Raw genomic sequence first — 22,506 nt, 5'->3', positions numbered from 1 at the left:
GGGTCTATTTGAGTGAGCCGTGAACGCGCACATATCCAGGATTGGTTACACCTGGCTTGATGAATCCGTGTCTGCTCATCCTGGCTTGGTCTTTGTGCAACCAATTAAGCCTGGACGCACGTGTTTTGGATTCATTGAGCTCAGCTCAGTCATTTATCCTGGATGTCTTAATTCTACGTTTGTGCAACAGGCCCCAGCAGTGACTAATTCTGAAAAAATACTGTTGTGATGATGTTGAGTGTTTGCAGCAGCACTCAAACTTAATGTTGTTCATACATTCTACTTGCTGTTATTTACTGTTTGGTGAATGTGTGAAAAGTGAGTGAGTGTAAACTACAGAATAATTGCTCTATTTTCTAACCTTGCACTGTTTTGCTGTCAGGGCACTCGTCTTCTCCATAGTAACCAGTCTACCCAGTTGATTCTGCAGGCAGCTTTCCCACTCCAACAACAGGGCACATTCACCCAGGCAACACAGCAACAGCAACAGCAACAGCAGCAGCAGCAACAACAACAACAGCAACAGCAACAACAGCAGCAGCAACAGCAACAGTCTCACCACCAGAGGCACCAGCAGCAGCTGAAACCGCAGCCCCAGAAACAGCAGAAAGCCTCGTCATCACACAGGACTGACAGTGTCAGCAGCCAGCCACAGTAAAGTTCAGAGGAAAATGTGTTGAAAACCTGGAGAAATGCAGTTCTGAAGAGATTGCTGCATACATTTGTTTTTGTCATGTGGCTGTTACCAACTTCCCTTTCCCCAAAGTCATGGTCCTCCCTTCCTCCATCTGAAAGAAATCAATTATCGGAAAGAGGAAAGCCAGTGAGTTCGCTCTGAGGATTGTCACCATGGCAACAGGATGAATTAAATCCTCAGAGTTGGGGTCGAGAGGAAGCTCCAGTCTCCAGTGGAAGTCACACAAAAATCCACATAATACCTTATCTCCACGGTAACGAACAGACTGTTATCGAAGGTCTGTCAAAGTGGACTGGCCTTGTACAGATTTGCTGTATGATAAAAAAAAACAAAAAAACAACTGTAAATATCCAATATAGCCTAACAGGAAACAGAAGTGTAGTATTTTATATGACTGCATGGAAAGAATAACTGTGTAAGCTTTTATTAGTCACTTTTGAAAATTGAATTTTTACTTTGTTCAAGTGTTTTCTGGTCAAAGACGGAGTTAAAATATGCTCCCTGAGACCCGTATCGTCTCCCACTTCCCTTAAAAAGATTCAGAATAAGGATTTTTAAAGTACCGTCAGTCTCTTTTTTTTAAAAAAAAAAAAAAGGTTGGGCTTGGGTTTTTTTTTTTTTTGTTTTGTTTTATTTTGTTTTTGGAAAGCTGTGTTTTAAACACTGTGTCCCTGAGACAAAAATGACTCTTTTTGACTTTGTTATTACAAATTATGTTTGGCAAGAATCAAGATTACAGTTAAACTGAATTATTTGCAGGATGATCACTGTACAAATAACGGGTTTAGTGATTCCAAGTGCCAATAACATAGTAATTTTTTTTTAATCTTATTTTTTTCAAGCAGACTATTTAAAGGCGTATATATTTTCCAAGATATTACCCCTAATAAAGTTTGCGCGTGTGTATATAGTAGGGATTATTTTTTAACAGAGAGCCCTATATGTAACAAACAGTATATCCTCACTTGATGTGGTTGTGTACAGTAAATCACTGTCGAGACCTGTTTGTAATCTGTGGTGTGATTATCTGAGCTGGTGTGTGCTTTCTTGGGAATGCAATCTTTGTGTGCATGAGTGGGCATGACGGTGTGTGTGAGTGTGAGTGAGTGCCGCCCCTTGTGTCTTACAATAATTGACTTAGTAAAGGACTGAAGTTGCTGGATGGTACTTGTACTCTCAGGAATGTGGAAAGTTTAGCTTCTGCCTCAGTCTGGAACCAGACTAGGAAGGATTAGACACTGATGCTGTGAAGACCAGAGGAAGAAATGTCATAAAGGGTGCAGTGACTGAATCAAATTTGACCCAGATTTCTTTGTTTTTAAAATCAGAATAGAAATGGAGGGAGAGGTCTCCAAAGCTAGGAATAAAAATGTCCTGTTTCTTTAGTAAAGCAGGAGAGGACTGTTGAGATGCAATAGAGCTGTATTGTAGAGAAAACCAGTTTTTTCCTTTCCCTCTGATTGAAACTGACTTCATTGTACTGGCAAACCTTTCTTTGTAGTCTTCTGTATCCTCAGTGTTTCATCCTTCCTTCTCTTTCCAGGCCTCAGAAACCCTCATGCAGTTCAGTTTTGTCTCTCAGATCTCAAACCGCAATTGAAAGCACGACTGGGCCCGGATTCATTTTAAACTCAGATGGATTTGGGCTCAGCCTCTGTGCTACAGTTTTAAGCCATATCAAAGAGAAAAGCCTTGGATTGGAGGAGGTACAGTGGTTGGCAAAGGAGCACTTGGAATGTGTCGTCTCAGAGTGGAATAAAGACGCGTGATGGGGTGCGTGTGTGAATACAGCGTCTCCTCTTGATCCTTTTTCTTTTATCACTTGGGGGTCAGTATTTGTTTCCCCAGCGATAGCCAATCAGTTCTTGCATTGCAGTATAAAGAAAGAATTCTAATATTCTTGAATCTTCCTCTCTGGTTGGGCTCAGTATTCTCCAAGCCTGTGTGTGGGACAGCTCACCTTGAATTGATGTTTGTGTGAGAGAGAGAGTTTGTATGCGTGTGAACTGCCACTGTAGTCCCTTATATTTTAATATGGAAATGGATGTGTGACTGGAAAAGGATGGATAGTTGCAGAGCATTAGTCACCTTTAAAGAAGATAGACACTGTTAATGTTTTACAATGACAGACTGCTTGACACTTTACTACTATAACTACACATCCGACCAGTCTCAGATAGTAACCCTCAGAGATGTGTTTTTAATGCAGACTAAATAGTGATGTGTTGGACTTAACTGGGAAAAATCCTCTTGAGATTGTCCACAAAAGAAGCATTTGAGAGATTTTATAGTGAGGGTCTTGCTATTCGAACCAGGTCTTCCATCAATCACAATCACACAGAAAAGGACTTTGTGTCTAAGGGATCACTCTGTTGAAATGTTTAAATGGTGTGTGTCACTGATACCCAGCCCAAAGAATGTAAAAGTGTTTTTAAAAGACAAATGGATGTTGTAACTGTTGATTATGGATTATATAGAGACTTTGTAATGAAGGAATATGAGGTGTTTGAAAGAAAATCATGTTTGTCACTGCAAGGATCCACATATAGAATCTGAAATCTTATTTATAGGCTTTGTATTGAAAGAGAACCTCCAAATGTGTCACAATCACAAAATTTGTCGTTTTCTAAGAGTTTAAAAGCTGTTGAAAGTTGGGGTGTAGGATGTACAATATTGGATGCCATTGACAAGACAGTGAGCCCCCCACCACCACCACTGACACACACACACGCGCACACTGATACACAGGCCACCTTTGCACTACACAGTTTGGTTCTATAGAGCCCTTGTTCCAGTATAATACTGTACACATGCACAAAGCTAAGAACACAAGTATTCAGTGTAAAACGGTGCTATGCTTACCTGTACTGTATGTATGTATATCCCTTCTCTTGCTCTTGAACTGTGCTCCTTTATCTACCCCAAAGTCAAATGTCATAATAATCAATATTTTGAAGCAAACTGTTGGCGATTATTATAACCCCATCTCCATTCTTGGTCAATTTGAAAATAAAAACAGTTGGAAATACTACATGTGACACGTCTGCTCCAGTTCTGTTGTGCCTAAGTCTGTTATTAGCTACTCAGTATGTTTCTTGGGATGGCACTCTCAGTCCACGCTGAAATATTTTAATAATTGTGGAATGGGTTGCAGTGACATTTTGGATCCAAGGTCAAGAGGATGAACTGTAAAGGACTTGGTTGACCCTCTTACTTTCATTGTGTGCAACCTGCAGGTCAGGGTTTTTAACTTAACCAGTGAAATGTCTCACTATTGGCACAAAATGTTGTACAGACGTTGTGGTTCTCACATGTCAAATCCCAATGACTGGTAATTTCCTGACTTTTCCTCTAGCACCACCATGAGGTTCACATTTGTGGTTTTGAGTGAGATGTCTCAACAACTATTGGATGGATTGCCATGAAATTTGGAACAGACATTCTTGCCCCCCTTAGAGTGAATTCTTTAAGGGGTTGGTGAACCTTTCATGTGGCTTGATCAGTTCAAATGGCCACACTATCAAGGGTCTTGGTTTCTGACCAAATACCTGCAAAACTAATGGCATTCCCAAGGTTTCCCCTGACATAGAAAAAGTGTTTTTAAATAGCACCTTAAGCCAAATGAATTTAAAAAGGCCTTTAGGTGACATACAGTATGAGAATGAATGTATGCTAAAAACAACGAGAATTCTATGTTCTGAAAAAATCTGACTATATGTTCAATTGGTTTTGCCAGCTTTCATCCACAAATATTGTAAAGGTAAGAGAGAGAGAGAGAGAAAACTAAAATAACTCAAAATTTCCCTTGACTAATTTCAGCCTCCCCAACTACGACAACCTCCTTGACCTAGACCGCTCTAAGGCGTCTGAAAACCTAGGCAAAGCCCTGCATTTCATCAGCCTTTTGCTGTACTTTGTATTAGTACTAATTAGCAAATGTTACCAAGCTAGCATGCTAAACTAAGATGGTAAACATACTTGCTTAATGTTAGCGTGTTAACATTGTCTAAGTGAACATTTTAGCATGCTGAAGGGCCTGAATAAAGCCTCAAGGAGCTTGTTTCACTGAAACAGAAACATGACCAACAAAGGAAACAGACTTTCCAGTTCATTCTACCATCACAGGTACTTTCTTTATTATTACAAGTCAACCAAACTGTATCAAAACTGCAAGGACCTCAAAACCAGCTTAAAGAAGTTCTCTTCTGACTGTTGTCTCACATAACAGTGTCACAACCAAATGCATTCAGTATTAAAAAAAGGCACATCTCTATAGTATTTACATTGCATACATGTTTGACATACATGAAGTGAAAAGAGCACACGTTCAGTTCTAAACGCCGGGCTATAATGACTTTGCTAAAGAGACAAAACTAAAGCTATCCATAAATTACATATATGCAATACAATACACCCCTTACTTTCTTCTAAGTCACAGTATTCCAAGCTACAACACAGGTGGGAATAAGTGTTTCTGTAGCTTGCAGCTCTTTTTTTATCAGGAGTTGTCATCTACGACCTTGTTATGGCTCGTCAGAGGGTCTTTTTTCCCTAAGCCCACCTAAAACCTGTTTTAAAGTAGATGCTGACAACCTCTTATTTGTTAATCTAATAACTCTTTCTGTGAATAAAGAATTTTAAAGGAATATTTTGGCATTTTGGAATATACACTTATTTGCCTTCTTGCTGAGATATACAGTAGATAAGAGTTTTGTCAGTCTTATAGCTCTGTTAAATATGAAGCTGCAGCCAGGATATAGTTAGCTTAGCTTAGCATACATAGTGAAACCAGGGAAGCAGCTAGCCTGGCTCTGTCTACAGGAAGCAAGCTCACCTAGTAACATTTTGAAGCAGTGACTTGTTAGTAAAGTTCCACCTATAATCCTTGTTTGTGCACCTAAATGTTTTTGTACGGTTTAAACGACTGAGCTGTAACGTGTTACTCAGTATTCTTCAATGTTTCTAACCTACTGCCTACTGGCTCTAGCTCCATACTTAACACAATGTCTCACCTAATTCCCAGCAACAAAGCAAACAAATGTATTTACCCAAATGTTGTATTGTTTGTTTAAAATTCTAGACAAGTCTGACACAAAGATCTCTTTTACTCTTGTCGTCGCAGCACCAACTCTGCCCTTTTATGCCTCAGTCCAATGTCATCTCCCAAGGTTGGGCATTTACCTATACGCATAGTCTGTTTCCCCAAAGTGTTTTAAGATGTAATCTAAAACTCCTGCTGCTGATGCATCTGATGGATGGTTAGTGTTGGAATCTGCTTTAAATAGTCATGCATCTGAAATACCTACCCTTTGAATCAGTATGTCAATGGGAATATTAGATAGAGGGCAATGATTAGAGCCTGGAGCAGGCTTGTATATATCAGTATCTATGTGTGTCTATTTGTGTGTGTGTGATGCAGAAAGGCCAGCGTTGGAGAGTTAGAGTGACTGTGTTGTTAGTAGTTTACAGAGTGTATTTGGCTTTTGTAGTTTGTGCAGTAAAAGGAGAAAATGATCAGGGAGGTAGGGGAGTTGTATGTTTTGTAGCATTGCGTTTGGGCATATGTATGTGAGAATGTGTGTGTCAGACATAGTCCACGAAGACGTCAGCCGTGCTTTGCAATAAAGGCTGGGTGGGGGCTGTGGTGCTGCAGACAGAGCTCAGCCTCCGTGACGGTGCCCTCTCCTGCACTGGAGGAGCTGGAGCATTGCTCAGTGTCAGGTACACCTGAAGAACATTACACATATGTGTTTTATGGGAGCTTTGAAAAGGCAAAGGCTGCTTTTCACAAAAAAATCTAATAGTGTAATGTGACAATAAATATCATATCTGCAGTAAATGGCACTTTCGGCTGTTCCCGTCAAGGGTCGCCACAGTGACTCATCACACTAACGACTCGTATGTTGAAGTTTGGCATGTGTTTTACACCAGATGCCCTTCCTGATGCAACCCTGAATCGAACCCAGGCCGCTGCGGCAAGAGTGCTGAACCCTAGCCACTAGTCCATCAGGGACCTGGGCAGTAAATGCATAAATAAAACAGATAATCTTTCTTTTTTTTTTACAGATCCTTCACAGCTGTCACCATGCAATTCCAAAAACCTGGGATACTTTCAAGAGACAGATTAAAATGAATAGGTCAAAATCAATGAAGCAGAATCCAAGATATCCTGACTTTTTATTCTATAGCAGGAATTTCCAACCTGGGAAGTTAGAACCTCCACAAGGGGTCATGAGAGGAACCTAAGGGGTCATCAGATGATACCAGGTAATTAAATAATTAAACATGATATTTTTCTTTTTGTTGATTGAATTTCTAAGCTTTGCCTTTTTCTTGTGACATTGAGTTTTACAATTTCAAGGCTCTAAAGATAATTCACGTTAGAATGGTGATGATGTTTTCACAGTCTGTGTAGTACTGACAAGTAAAGTGAACATTATACTACAAGTAAAATAAAAAATGTGACATGTAAAACTGATATAACAAAATGATACATAATATACAGAATGAGCTGGGGCATCAAAGTGACACATACTATGTAACCTCACAGTCCATGATCTGGCTCCAGCTGGGAACTTTTATTTCACTTCCTTTTGTGCCCTTTATCTAATAAAGGTGAAATGTGAAAAACAATAAAAAATAATATTACATGAGCCATTTTCGATGGTTTCATCTACTTACATTCTTGGTATTTTCTGATAGCAGTAGTTCAGTCCTCTCCACTAATTTTCTAAATGAAGGCCTTTTCAAAGGGTCATGATTCCAGCAAGACATCATCATGTCATACCTAAAAAGATGAAACTGGGATTAGTTTCAACATCAGAAAATGTGGAGGCTTCTACTAAGTGCAGTTGCTTTATTTATATATAAAGATATAGCCAGTGTAAAATTAAACAACTGGGTAAAGAATTCAACTGATCCTGTTTTGTCTCATTGTCTGTGAATGTTTTTACAGTTTTTGTACCACCATCACTACCAGGTTATAATAAGAGCTCCAATAATTAGTTATCTCATCAAATAGTCATCTTTTGAGTAAAAATGGTGGATGCTCACTGAATTGAGCTTTTCTGATGAGAGGCTTTGCTGCTTATATTTGATATGTTTTCCTTGTAAATATTTTGGGGGCTTTGGACTATTGGTCACATTTATACAATGATATACAATATACAATGCACATTGCAGAATAATCATTAGTTGCAGTGGTGGAAAGTAAATAAATACATTTGGTGAAATACTAAAGTAAAATTTTGAGCGATCTGTAGTTCACGTAAGTATTTTCATTTTCTACTTCATACTCTGACTTCACTATATTTCAGAGTCAAATACTGTCCTTTTTTACTCCACTACATTTATTTGATAGATTTATTTACAAGTTACTTTTCATAATCAAATTAATAAAACAGCATTCACTATAATCACAGGAGTTTGTTGATTCCTGCATATAAACTAGTTAAAACTAGCTCCCCCTTTACCAGATACAACATTAAATGTGATGTACACAATAATGCAACAGTAATTCTAATCCAATAATATGATATAAGTACATTCACATGTGCAATTCTGCATAATGATTACTTTTACCTTTGGCATTTTAAGTAGATTTCGAAGCTAATACTTTTGTATTTTCACAAAAGTAACATTTTCATGGAGGACTTTTACTTGTATCAGAGTATTTTTATGCTGTGGTACTGCAACTTTTACTTAAGTCAAGAATCTGAGTAATTCTTCCATCACTGGTTAGTTGTAATACATAAATAAGAAGGTCCACTGTCTCAGACACATACATCTCAATGGGTGCAAACTCAGGCCTGCTCATCTTGTGACCCTCTTGAATCATCCTATAAAATCTCGAGCCCACCTGCATCCCAGGGTATGGGCTGTTACCTGCAGCACAGACATACAATATACACATACTTTAGATAATTTTATTATTGTTGTCTCAGTTTTAGAGGAAAAAATCATGCATTCATCTGATGATGATGGTTTCTAAGAATACATTTTGCATCACTATCAGAATGACTTTGCCTTGCATGGTTCTCTCCACTAAGTGATGTTGCTACTTGGAAGCATCAGCAGAGCCTCTAATAAGGCCCTGGTCAGCTCAAATGGATAATAACAATAATGGCTCTGACATTATGACGCAAAAGCACAGCTCTAACTGGAAATGTTACCCAGAGAGAAGATTTCCCAGAGCAGAATGCCATAGGACCACACGTCACTCTCAAAGGTGTAGACACAGTCAAAAATACTCTCTGGAGACATCCACTTGACCGGCAGACGAGCCTGCAGTAGGGAGAGCCATGGTTACAAGGACAGTATGGGCAGTATTATCACAGCTGAGAAAACAGTGAGCAGGTGCATTTTTTATTCTATATGTAAAAATTGGATAGGTTTTTGCTGGCTACTGCTCACGAACAGTGAGCAGGACTGAGTGAGAAAATAAAATAGGGAAGGAAGGAAGGAAGGAGAGACGGAAGGATTAATAGTCAGAAAGAAAGAGTGACCAGCAGACTCACGTTGCCCCGGAGCACGTAGCTGGCGTCAGTGGTGATGTCTCGTGCCAAGCCAAAGTCACAGATCTTCGCCACCCTGCCATGAGTCAGCAAAACGTTTCTGGCTGCAAGATCCCTGTGGATACACTATACACACAAGCACACATATACAAGCAAACACCCACAGGGATATTAGTATTGACCTTGTAACTGGTTTCTGCAGTGACTAAGCACAGAACAGAGACACAGAACACACACAGAATCGAGGTGAGTGGCGTTAAACTCATTACAAACACAAAAGGGAAATTTATGATGTTGTACAAATGACAGACATTCACTGAAACAATGGAACAATAGTTGTGGAATGGGACGCCACTAATATGTTTTGTTTATGTCATTTGCTTAATAAATTTAAATATAAAATAGATTTATAAAACTTAAGGATCATGTCTTGAGAGCTGATATTATCTTTGCATTTGTATGTAAGGCCTTACAGAATAAACAGGAAAAAAAATGCTCATGCAAATTTATGCTCTGTGTTGCACTTTGAGACTAGACGTAATGAACATTAATCGCATAGTGGCCTGCATCATTTATAGCTGAAAGTGCTGCTCTTCTTTTTGTAGTTAAAAAAATGTCATCACAAATGTGTAATTGCTAGGCTAAAGTAATAGAATTAAAGCTGTGGTGCTAACGTACTTGTTTCATTTTAATGTGGTGGGTTATATTATTAATTTGTGATATTAATCTGGTGAGTTGTTAGTTTTCAGTTCAGCATTACACACTTTTCAATGAGCCTGGTACAGAGTACGGCACAGTAGCCATGGCTGGCATGGCCCCCTTCACGTGGGGGTCAGTATTAGGGTTAATGAGGTCATACATACTGGGATGTACATGTGATCTGTATTGTCATCTACAGTCTATTTTTTTAAGTCTTGGTGTAAAATATTAAAAACACTGAAGCTATGAAAAATATACAGTGGAATATTAGTCAAAGGAATCAGTTTAAGCATTGTAATTACAGTCTAGACCTAAGGGGATAAATGGTGCCTAATTTAATATAAGAAACAAAAGTGCACTTAGAGAAAGCCAGCCAGGAAAATTGGAAGGTTTTAATTTAAACATTGTGACTCTAGTGGCTACTTGAAGTTTCTTTACAATCATAAAGAAGCTGGTTCAACCTGTTTGTTATGTAAAGATTTACTGTAAATGCAGCTTTATACTGTTTATTTCAGCCTATATATGCACTTACAGCCGATAGCGTATGGCCATGAGCCATAATGTGATTTATAAACTAGCAGTGGCACTTTAAAACCTCTTCTGTAACTGTTATTTAAATATTAAACATTAACACAGTCAAAAAGCCTTACGTTCTTGGAGGTAATGTACTCCATTCCTTTTGCCACCTGGTAGGAAAAGCTGAGGAGATCCTCAGCATCCAGAGACAGCTCATCTAAGACATCTGGATAAAGATTACACTGTTAGTTTTAGTGAATGAAACCATGGTTTAAGTAGACTTTATTACAGTATACTATCACAATGCATGATGGGTAATGCAGAGTAAGAGGTTTTCTACCTGACTGAGAAGGCCTTTCTTTCTCAGAGGGACGCATAGGCATATATCCTGCACCAGTCACCTCCCTGAAACACAATCACACATGGTAATCATTTTAATTGTAGGCACTGTTACAGTACTCCCTCTTATAATGCACACGCAGACACACCTGGTAGGCTCAGTTTGGTTTAAGACGTTGCGATAGTAACCATCACCAACTTGGGAGTTTAAGAAGCACTCTCTTTTTCTGCGCAGGAAGTTGAGGAGGTCGCCATAGCAACAGTACTCTGTGATCACCAAAATTGGGCCTGGCAGGATGCAGTGACAAAAAGAAAACTCACTCACAGATTTTTTTTAACCACACATGTACAGCAGTGAATGAGAAACCCAAAGCTCTAACAGCGATCCAAAATATGGCTGACACAAGGCAGGACATCTGATGTACATTGAGATTGTGAAAACATATTTTAGGTCAATGACAATATTTTATGTAAAACATACTGAAGAAATTTGTCAGTATCTTTAAATTAGGCTTTTTCAAGTCTCACAACAACCCCCCCCACAAAAAACATCTTAAATGTTCAGCGTCTCCCTCTTAATAACACATGTGGACTCCAATCTAAATGCTCCGCTACCCAGCAATCAATGTTGAGGGGTAAACAGGTAAATAATAATAATAATGACCAGTCAAATACATTACGCCTTCATATAATAGGGATAATAATCACCTTTTATTGGCCAAGTATGTTACACACAAGGAATTTGTTTCTGGTACAGAACCGATGGCAGCCATCTGCGGCGCCAACTCAACTGATGGGGGGGGGTTCAGTGTCTTGCCCAAGGACAATTTGACACGTGGACTAGAGGTACTGAGATTTGAACCTTCAACCTTCTGGTTGGGATATGACTGCTCTACCCACCGCACCACTGTCGTTCCCCCAGGAACTGCTTAATACCCAATGTCCAATATCTGAGTTTTAATAAAGGGCCAATATTGGCTAGGCATAACAGCAGCACATGAGCACATACAGAGCTGTGCAAGAATTGTAGGCACTTCAGACATTTATTGTAGATTAATATCCACCCCAAATTGTGTTCACTACTATGTAGCCCCCACAGAGCCATCATAGAGTCAGTCTGGGAGCACATGAAGTGTCAGAAACAGTCTGGATCCACGGCAAGTTTTCCAAGATGGTGGAACAACCATAAAAAACTGTACGCAAATGAGCCGAAGAAAATTGGTAATGGCTTAAAGGCAACAGGTGGTCACACCGAGTGTTAAATTGATTTAGTGGTTCTCTATTTACTGCATTTTTGAACGTGTTGTATTTAATTCATAAATAAAACCTATTTGTGGCTTTATTTTTGAAAGTATGCTCTCATTATGCCGAAAACATCTGCACACCACATAATCTTCCTGACAATACTCAGTACCAAAGACACATACCAGTCAATAAATAACCGATAAACAATGAAATAATGAAACTACAGTTCACATACAAGATGTTTAAAGAGTCTAGACCCACTCATTTTCAAAAAAATCTCTCACATGTAAATTTCCTACTGCGTGAACTTTGGTGTCTGGTTACAAGTTGCTCCTCTCACCTCCGACAGTGCAGGCTCCCAGTAGGTTAACGATGTTGACGTGGTGTCCAAGATAGCTGAGGACCTTCAGCTCTGACATCAGTGCCTCCTTCTCCGTGGAGTGAGCATTAGCTGTGATGACATCATCACAACGTTTACACAATCACACCTTTTACATTAGTGGAAGTACCAGTAAAGCAATGTAAAACTACTCAAACTGTAAATGCCATGGCCCTTAGCGGCCCAAATGCCTACTTATATATTGGGTTACTAGTTTTATAAATTTAGTTCTTAAACAATAATGTAAATGAAACTTTAGAGGAGAAATCGCTCTAGCGTAACTGCTAAAAGCTCATAAACATCTGAACAGTGACAAGAGTCTCTGACTATAAGCAGCTTTCTAATGTGTGGTTACAAAGCAGAAAGGGTGGGAATCACTGGTTTAATCTTAATTTGAACATTAAATGGTACCAACACTTGTTAAATAAATGTAGTGGAGTAAAAAGTATGTTTCCCTTAGAAATGTAGTTGGAAAGGTGTCAAATAAGTATAAAATGAAAAAACTCAGGCAAAGTAAAAGTAAGGCTAATTATTTTACTTAAGAAGCAATGTTAACACCCCTATAAAATGTTTTGCTGACCCCCAGCGGGTTAACATCTCATCTTGTAGCAGTGATGTGCAGGTGTACTCTTGGGCTGCATTCCAATTCCTTTAAATTCATTCACATTTTTTCTTTGCATCTTAGTCTGTCCAAGATAAGATTAAAGTAAAAGATGTGAGGAGATAGGACTCGAAGAAGCGCATTTTTAGAAACATGAGATGTCCTTTCCTCTGATTGTTCATTTGAATTGTCCAAACATTAACTGGTTTGAAGGGGAATGTTGGTCCAATAAAAGACTACTGTGAAGGATGCTCTTCTTCTATCCTCGCTCATGTATCCTCCATCCAACCTCCTCATTCCTCTCTCCTCAGAGCAAGAATAAGAGCTTTGGGACATCCTTCACGATGGCGGCCCCGAACGACATCAGGGTCGAGCAAGGATCAAGGAATGATCAAATAAGGAAAATGGGATGTACCCAAGGACAATATGGAACACTTCTGACCAAAAAACAGGCTTGAAACTTGAAGCCAGAGAAGGCAATAAACACTGCTTGTCAGCCTAGTGTTCAGAAAGTTTTAGTGCTTCAGAAAATATGCATAGTTACTCTCTGCCACAGTATGCACTCTTACAGTGTTGCACACTGTATATTGTTAAAACATGCAGACACAGAGACAGACGAGACAAGACATAGGCAGGCCACCACACTTACGTTTGAGCATCTTAACAGCAACAGTAGTAACAGTGTCTGCAGAGCAGAGTCCATATGCTGTGGCCCTTACTACCTTTCCAAAAGCCCCAGACCCCAGTGTTTTACCTGTGACAATACACACAATTACTTAAGCAGAAAACAATAATTTAAAAAACACACATGCCTGCAGATGTGTTTTAAATATACAAAGCTACATGGAGTTTGACATACCGAAGCGTAGTTTCTGACGAGAAAATTCCCATTTGGAATCATACGGCAGCTGGGTGGGGTCAATATAGATGTAGCTGTTGTCATGGATACTCTCAATGACCTTCCACTGGATTTGGAACTTGGGTTTCTGTTGACATTGAAGAGAATATTTATAGAGAAAATGAGCCATAAGATCAGTTTACCGGGATTGTTTGTTACTGTATCTGTGTCTATATGATTGTATATCTTAAATCTGTGTCCTCATCACTCTGCTATTCAGTTTTAAATTACTCTGTGTCCTTTAGTTGTCAGCCTGCATCTAGACTGTCCCCTGATGATCCCACTGCATATTCATAAACTAGTTCTCAAGGAGTCTGACTCATCTGAGTGCAATACAAGCAGCATGCTGTGGGGGTAAATTAATGGCTCATGGTGCGACAGGAGTGTCAGAAAAGCCTTAAACTACAGTATGTCTGTGCTCTGAATGAATGATTGATTCATTTCAGATTCATTAAGTCATATTCATATTGATTAAAAAGACATCCTTCGACTGCAATCTGCGGCATATCATTTCCAAATGTAGCACGGAAACTAGTTTATTATCAACAACATGCTTCTAACTTTAACATACTCTAAACAAGATAAAGGCATGAGTCATTAGTAAATGAGAGTGGGTGCTTTGCCAGAAACAAGGGCAGTCATTTGTTTATAATGCAAACTGCATATCAGTGCTCCTAGATGAATTGAATTTAACATTGATGCCTATGAATTTTGACACTGATTCATGGGTTTGAATGGGATCGGTGACCATGCTAGTTCTTCATAACAGTAATGATATGGTATTTATGATTTGCTTCCCATCTTACCTGCATGTACTTATAGAGCAGCACCACTAGAACAAGACTGAGCAAGATGCCAGTAGCCAGCATACCAGCCAGAAGAGGCGTGAAGAGTTTATGGGGGACGATGCGCTCTGAGAGGAAATGCACAAAAGCAATTAGAAATCACACAGAGCACTGAAGTATAAACAATATTTACTGGTTGTCACACACACATGCACAAAGTAGTTAAGAGAGGAAAGGCTTCACTGTCTGTGTGGAGACATTATCTCATATGTACCACACCACAAATGCGTTGCATTACTACAAACATATGGTAAACACACTCACAGACACACAAACCCATTGACCTTGTGTTTACGAAGGCCTAAGAACAGTTACTGGGTACAGACTGAACAAGATTAGTGTATGCTGACTACGCAGGCAGGGATTTTATGGTGTCGACTAATCCTTGTCACATAAACAAACAAATACCACTGCAGCAGTTCTCTGTCATAATAGTGGAGGAAGACGAAGACCATGTGTGTCTGTGTGTGTGTGTTTATGGTGTGTATTTACAGCATCATACCACTGATAGAGAACAGTGTGTATGCCTCCTCCCCCTCCATACTCGCCACACACTCCAGGGTGTGGTAGTGTGCGTGCTCCTTGCTGATGTTCAGTCGGCTCTCCACTTCACTCCTACCAAAGGCAGACTCTGTCACCGTGGCAACCTCTGGGGTCTCCCATTGGGTGGCATTGGGCTTGTGTGAGCACCTATTTTAATGGTTATAAAGTTGTTTAGGATCATTTTTTTGTTTTATTCCATTTATTTGTTTGATAACAGATTAAGTTTTAGCATTTACACATCACTGTACTGATTACATTAAAAAGTAACACGAAAGAGAGGGGTACACTGAACTCTAATGAAATATGGTTATACTCTGATTCTTGATGTAAATGATAATATTACAAAGCACTGACAAAGGAAAATACCTTGTGTTGGGCAGCTCACAAAGATACCAGCTGATTTTAGGGACCGGGTAGCCTGCAGCAATGCACCGCACCTGTCCATCGACAGGCCCTTCCTGGGCAATGATAACAGGCTTACCTTGTAGAGAAAGAGGTGGGTAGATTGATAGAAAGAACAAATACTTAGCATACAAAATAAGGTACTTAAGTATTTCTTTTCTTGTCAACAACCTCCTGAAGAACTCAAGAGCTGCACTTTTACAGCAAATTTATCTACAAATTACATGAGATAGAGGCTCTAATTCTTGGAAATTGTGTTCTTATTTTGCAACACATGACAACTGAGAGTTACTTACTATTGACATACACGTGGAACGAATGATCGACAGATGCGTCCTCATGACTGGCTGAGAATTTATAGATCCCGCCCTCCGAGCCAAGAACTCTAACTAGTCTCAGCTCGCTGATGTATCTGATAAAACAAAGATACTTTTTCAGAAAATCTGTGTTTACAAACGTGTACTCGCAGCTCACACCTTTGGGAAACGGTAAACCTGCCTGTATTTGCGACGGTGGATTGTGATAACGTGCTCTGTGGTGTTGGAGAGCTGCTTGCCATTGTAAGACCAGAACAGGGAGCTAGGTGAAGGATAGGCATCAAACTCCACTTTGAGGGTCAGGCTCTCCCCCTCTTTAACATCTGCCTGGACTGGACTTGGACTTCCTAAAATGGTAATGAACCCCTGATCTGGAGAACAGAAATATCCTAAGTTAAAGGAAAAGTCCACTCAAGTACATTGAACTGTAGTCCGTTTAAGTACAAATAAACAAAGACTGTATGAGTCATTAGTCGATTCAGTAAATATTCATTGTTTTAATATAAAATAATATACCGTTTATTCCATTCCAGTACTGCCTGAGTCATGTCTGAATCAGACTTTCTCAGTATTTTATAATATACACTGAATATTTACAAATGTTTCCATGAGGCCTCCAGCTACTAGTTTGCATAGTATGCAAATGAGCTGATAAGTCCTCAAAAATATTGTTTTGGGTGTTAGTGGATAGTCAGTTGTTGGTGGTGTTTCAAAGGAATCTAGACATTCAGTTGTCATGTCAATGTATTGTTGTATTTTTACTACTTTAAATGAGATCTGCTGATATACTGTATTATTTATGTTCATTTTTTTATGTTGTACATTTACTCACTTTTTGGGAGGGGGGTGGTTCAAGGTTGCTGTGGTTGGTGGTTGTAGGGGATTAGGGATATGACAGAAGTGTTTGTTTACATAATATGATACAGAATCCAAGCAGGTCAAAGTCTAATGTGCTCCAAATTGATCTCTGTATATCATCTACATCATGCATTATGAATCAGTACACCACAAAAACAATGGATTCGCAAGAAAGAACCAAAGTATTTGTCTTGCCTGTGACTGAACATGTACATGTGACCACACATCTTCCAACATTTACCACGAATGTCCAGTTGCAGCACCGTGGCACTGGCACCTCTCTCATTGAGGGCGTAGCAGCGGTAGGTGCCAGAGTCTGATTTGTTCACAGCTGTGATCAAGAGTGAGGTGGCGCGCTGATAACCACGGGAGCCAGGCAGGATGTGTGAGGCCTGGGTTTCATAAGGACGCTGCAGGACATCACAAGGTCAAAGTTGAGTGGTGCTAGGGTAGTCACCCAGACATAGAAACAGAGGAGATGCTATCTCTTTTGCTTATCAATCCCTACATCAATCTTACCGCTGTTGAAGGAAAGTCCCAACTGAGACTGAAATCTGGGTTGATGTTGATGGAGCTACAGGTGAGGTCAAACTGTTCTCCTTTCCTTAGGATAATGGTGTCTTTCTGGGACAGTGTGATCACTGGCGGTACCTCTGGAACTGGATCAAGAAGTCCAACAGTAACATTACCAACAATACACAAAGAAACGTGTTTAAACTCTCATGACTATTCACATTCACACAATATTTACATACTGTGTAGATACTTGTGCAAATAAAAACGGAATGATTCATTTCTGTCAATAAATGACAGCTAACGTCGCTTCAGGGACTGTGTTTGACAAAGGCAGCTGTAATTCTATTTTCTCCAAACATGGCCTGCATGCTCCGTTACAGAGCTTTGTTCGCTATGAGACTCTAATCCCCTGCTCTTCCCTCCCTCACATCAGCCACCAGTCAAAAGAACATTATGCCGTTACTCCTCCCAGCAAGTCTCTGTGTAGGCCTCTTTCCACTACAGACCAGAAAATGCAGAGTAACTGAACAGCCCTCTTCACTTGCTTTTAAGTACATTTCATTGTAACATACCTCACAAAAAAATCTATGAGCTAAAACACACCTGTAGTGTGGATAGTTGAAGGCTTTATTCATTGCCATGGCTATGGTTTCTTATGTAGATTTTTAACCATGCTAGCAGCTCTAGGGACAGAAATGTCAGTCAGTCTGTAGACCAGTCAGATTGGTCCAGACTGAAATGTCTCTACAATAATTTGATGGATTCCCAGGAAACTTTGTTCAGACAAAAGATGAACTCTGCTGACTTTGGTTCCCTTGACACTACCTCTAGTGCCACCACAAGTAAAAAAAAAAACTAACTGAAAAGCTAAAAACATTCTGATTAGACTCAGTTGTGCTTTCTTTTTACTGCTAATTAGCTAGTTCTGATATGCAAACATAAGTGAACACGATAAACATTAAACCGGTTGTGTGAAATCAGCATGTTAGCATTGTCGTTGTTAGCATGCCAACATTAGCAGTTAGCTCAATGTCCCACTGTGCCTATATACAGCGACATGGAGTTGCTGGCATGGCAAACAAGTCATCACTACCAAGCAATTGCTGTTTTAGATATCTTATAGTCTTCTTTCTCATATTTTAGAAAATATTTGAGAATGCCTGGTTGTCTGAGTGAGGAACAGTGACAAACTAATTTTATCATCTATCATTCCTCCACACATGACATAGGCCTTTCTTCTGATATCTGGCAAGTCTTCTGTTAAACATATTTGCCCCCTTCCACACAAGCAGCTGTGAGATTGTGAACAGTTTTACTCTTTGCAAAAATATTTATATAACAAGTACTGGGACATCATATCGCTTACTTGTCCATCATATCTCTTACTTACCAAGTCGTACATCCACCATGTATGCGCTAGAATTCACTTGGACTCCACCAAGCTGTCCAACACATATGTAACAGCCTTCATATTCCTTTCTCACATTGCTGATGATGATGCCTCGCTGGAGGTTGCTGTGGTAACTCAGACTGTAGGGCAAAGGTCGTCCATCACAGGTCTCCAAAGCCACCAGAGTGACGTCAGGGTTGGTCACAATACAGGGGATGGTGCAGTCCTCGCCTGCACGTACCAGGATGACATTCACCATGGTGCGCTGGAAGATATTCTGGGGGTCTGAGGAGGTGAAAGAAAGAGGGAGAATATGGATTAATACATTAGATGTTAATTTATGGATATGTGTAATCACAAACTTCATGACAACTCACCTTTGACATAAACATAGATTGAACTGTGTTCCAGTGTGCTGTTGTTGACACACACATAACGGCCCATGTGGTAGGCGTGCACTGCTGACACCTTGACATAAGCCACTCCACCCTCCTCCGTCTCTCCTTCCACCCTGCGCGCTTTCTCCCGCTGCCACCTCAACTTGGACAGGGGGCCAGACGTTGTGGCATTGTCATGGCAACGCAGCTCCAGCTTCCCTCCCTTGGGAACAACTATGTGAGGCCCACTGGGAGAGATGACTGGTTCACACCACACTGGAACAGAGGATGGATGGATGCTGTTTTTGAGGGCTGTGATGGGTTCAGGTTAGGTAAAGCTCCAGGCCAGAAGAAACTGCTCTAATGTACAGCACCAGTCAAAAACCTGGACACATCTTCTCAGTCTAAGGTTGTTCTTCTTTTATCTTCTAGCCTGTGGATTAATACTGACATCAAAAGACATCAAAACTATGAAATAATGTAATGATGGACTGTCATTTCTCTTTACTCAGTTCAGTTCATTATCAATACAGTAGTCAAACAAGGTAATTTGCTGGATATAGCACTACAACAAGACTGACACTTTTTTGCTTACTATCTAATTCCATGTGTTTTCATACTTGTGATGTCTTCACTATGAATTTAAAATGTAGAAACTAATCCAAACAAAGAAAAAGTCAGATGAATGAGAAGGTGTGTCCAAGCATTTGGCCGGTACTGAAGATGAGTCACTAGCTCTGGGGAGAACAGAAAGAAACAGATATTATTCAATGAAAAGATCAAACTCAGGACAGAGCAGACAGGTAGGGCTGCAACTAAAGATCATTTTCATTACAGATCAGTATTACTAGCATTTTGTTTATTAATCCATAAATCCAACACTTCAGAACTTAGAGATATTAGCACAAGAAACAAAGAAAGCAATGGATACTAATGAAGAAGTTGTAGCACAGCAGTCTTTCGTATTTGAGCTTGAAAGTAACTTGAAATATATAAACTATCAAAATAGTTGCAGATTATTTTCTTTTGACCGAACAATTCCTTAATCAATTCAGCATTTCAGTTTTACAGAGTACAGAACAGAGTTGACCAGAACACTGTGGTTTATGTGATGGTTAAATAGGATGGTATGATTGGCACAGAGCCCCTTAACACAGAGTGCTATCTAACCACCATGGCTCAACTGACCAATCAATAATTATGAGCTGTCTACCCGCTGAGTAATCATGCATTAAAGGCCCCTAAATCCATTCCCTTAAAATGAGTAAATGATACTAACATTTTTGTCTCAGCTTAACCCACTTCCAGCCAGCAGGCACTTCTTCAAGTTTTCTTTTCATCTTTTGCATCTTTCCACATGATGGGCACAATATCACTAACAGGATTTTCATGTGACTGTTGTGCCTGAAGGCCTGGCAGGGCCGAGAAAGCAAGAGGAAGAGGTGTGCGGAATCAAATAACTCTCCTTCCAAATATCAATATCAGTGTCTCTATAGGCTGTGAGTGCATGCTCTGCAGCTGCTATCTGTAAGAATTTGGGCTTTGTAGATGATACTGGGGGTCATTTGACTAAGAAAACGGTTTCACAGGAGACCTGAGGCTGTTTTATGAGTAAACACAAAGCTTTCATCACAACAGTCAAAGCTGTTAGATGTCAGGGTGTTGCAGTGGGTGTTTGTGTTAAAATATGTCTTTTCTGGCTCTTCTTGGTTCTTTCTGCTGCCCTGCTAAGGAGCACAACCTAATCCCTTTTATTTTGGTGGAATAAATAATTGATACTTCTCAAACAGAAGTGGAAACACACACACACACACACACGCACACACACAAGCACCCACACACACACACTTTTATACTTGCTATCTTTGTGAGGACTCTCAGTGGCATATCACATTCTCAGCCCCTTACACTAAACTGACCCTAAGCAAATGCCTACCCCAACCCTAACATAAACCTAATTCCAACCTTAAAGGCCTTGACCCTCACACTGCTCTTTACAGAGGTGTGAGAAAGTGAAATGACCTTCAGCCCAATACATACCTGTTGCCTGCCAAAGAGGTATCTCCTACAAATGGTAGTTATGTAAATAAGTCTTGATATGATCTGTAAACTTAAGATGACAGGTTCTACAGACTGCACCATTAATGTAAACGTCAACCACGTTCCCGGAAAACCCTCTGGCATCAGAAACATGCATGAGAAGCAGCACTAAACATACGCAATGATGAGTATTGTCTTCTTTTTAAGCCTGAACTGATCCAATTAAGGGCGAAATTATCTTAAACAGTGACGCTGCCAAAACATGGGGATTATAATTTAAAAATTGTCTAATTCAAACACGAAAAAAGTAGCCGCCCTATAGGCAAATGATTTGTAGTAATACCTTACAGTAGGTGATAAACGGATTAAATACAATACAGTCATAAACAAAGCAAAAAGCGCACTCGGTCTTTTCTAAGAATATGACAGTAATAACAGTAGCTCAGGGAACTACTGTGAGGTAAAAGGATAAAATAACGTCATAATTAAATTATTGTTGAGATCAGGGACACACCATGACTCACTAAAGCGTTGTTTCAGCAGTATTAGAATCAATTCTGTAAGGCTGGAGTCTTTTTTTCTTACCTGTTAGTGGCAGCAAAAGAAAATATGAGGAAATAAAAACAACCCAGGAGCACTTCATGGTTAGGCTGTTTTGAAGTCTTTTGCTCTACTCCATGTGTTTGAAGTGCACGAACAAACGATCCCGCGCTTGAAAAAGCACCAGATCCCATCCACTGTAATAACACGGAACAGGTCCCTCCACTGCACTGAGCGCACAAACACACTGCTCCTGTAGGCTGCGACTCCCCTGATGGATTTCACTGAGGCTTAAAGACACAGTGCAGCGCTTCTCTCCTGACTCTGACTCCCTGCCACTCCTTTCTGTCCCGCATTGGCTGGAGACCGGCCAAGGTGATGAGTCGGTTATTACTGAAAAAAAACACCGCTCTTTCCAACCCGTCTTCATCTTTCGTACATCAGGAAAAGGAAAAAGATATTTCATCAAATATCATCCACTTCTGAAACTGCTGGCTCTTGTATCCATCGCCATAAATATTGATCACAGACACTATAATCAAGTAGGCGATTATTATGGTTATTGGCCGCCTCTTTTCACACTTCACTCTGCACCAGTGCGTCCTTGGCTGAAGTTTCCCTGCAGAAGCAGTTTGTGATGCACGTCACAGTCTCACGTTTCCCAGTTTGCACTATCACTTTTCCCAGATGTAATAAACATTGATTCGTATAAGTTGATATACAGTCATAATGTTGATCACTCCCACCCCGTTTTATGCAAACGACGGTTAAAGGATAGGTTCACAATTTTC

At 39.9% G+C, this 22,506-nt stretch overlaps 2 protein-coding genes across 13 annotated transcripts in view; one reads left to right on the top strand and one right to left on the bottom strand.

Moving 5' to 3' along the window:
- The window catches only part of clockb (clock circadian regulator b), a 21,601-nt gene extending 18,279 nt beyond the window's left edge, over positions 1–3,322 (top strand). For 10 of the 12 annotated variants that reach the window (XM_020596996.1, XM_020596995.1, XM_020597000.1 and 7 more), the window contains one exon: positions 383–3,322. In XM_020596996.1, coding sequence (XP_020452652.1) covers positions 383–658 — 276 coding nt within the window. In that variant the 3' untranslated portion in view covers positions 659–3,322. The remainder of the gene's footprint in view (positions 1–382) is intronic. The other 2 variants (XR_002274667.1, XR_002274666.1) reach the window with 1 other exon arrangement.
- Positions 3,323–4,820: 1,498 nt separating this feature from the next.
- On the bottom strand, positions 4,821–22,022 carry kitb (KIT proto-oncogene, receptor tyrosine kinase b). Its single transcript, XM_020596989.1, has 21 exons — positions 21,761–22,022; positions 19,136–19,411; positions 18,759–19,043; positions 17,372–17,511; positions 17,094–17,262; positions 16,176–16,365; positions 15,974–16,089; positions 15,642–15,756; positions 15,235–15,422; positions 14,694–14,800; positions 13,849–13,975; positions 13,639–13,743; positions 12,350–12,460; positions 10,914–11,052; positions 10,766–10,830; positions 10,560–10,651; positions 9,214–9,336; positions 8,869–8,980; positions 8,482–8,581; positions 7,379–7,484; positions 4,821–6,424 (listed from the first exon to the last, which is right to left on the bottom strand). The coding sequence occupies exons 1-21, from the start codon at positions 21,816–21,818 to the stop codon at positions 6,281–6,283; spliced, it is 2,868 nt and encodes a 955-aa protein (XP_020452645.1). The 5' UTR covers positions 21,819–22,022; the 3' UTR covers positions 4,821–6,280.
- Between the last annotated feature and the right edge of the window lie 484 nt (positions 22,023–22,506).

The sequence above is a fragment of the Monopterus albus genome, unplaced genomic scaffold (genome assembly GCF_001952655.1).
Source record: "Monopterus albus unplaced genomic scaffold, M_albus_1.0 scaffold32.1, whole genome shotgun sequence".
In the NCBI taxonomy this organism is placed as follows: Eukaryota; Metazoa; Chordata; class Actinopteri; order Synbranchiformes; family Synbranchidae; genus Monopterus; species Monopterus albus.
Note: the sequence above shows the minus strand (reverse complement) of the source record. Positions and strands in the feature narration are given on the sequence as shown.

Bases quoted from the DNA above. Each gene is read 5' to 3' on its own strand.
- kitb (XM_020596989.1), bottom strand. From the start codon at position 21,818: ATGAAGTGCTCCTGGGTTGTTTTTATTTCCTCATATTTTCTTTTGCTG. The intron at 14,801-15,234 runs GTATGATGCTGT...ATTTCCTCTCAG, and splicing joins CACACTGTTCTCTATCAGTG to AGCGCATCGTCCCCCATAAA. The intron at 10,652-10,765 runs GTAGAAAACCTC...ATCTTTATCCAG, and splicing joins AGAAAGGCCTTCTCAGTCAG to ATGTCTTAGATGAGCTGTCT.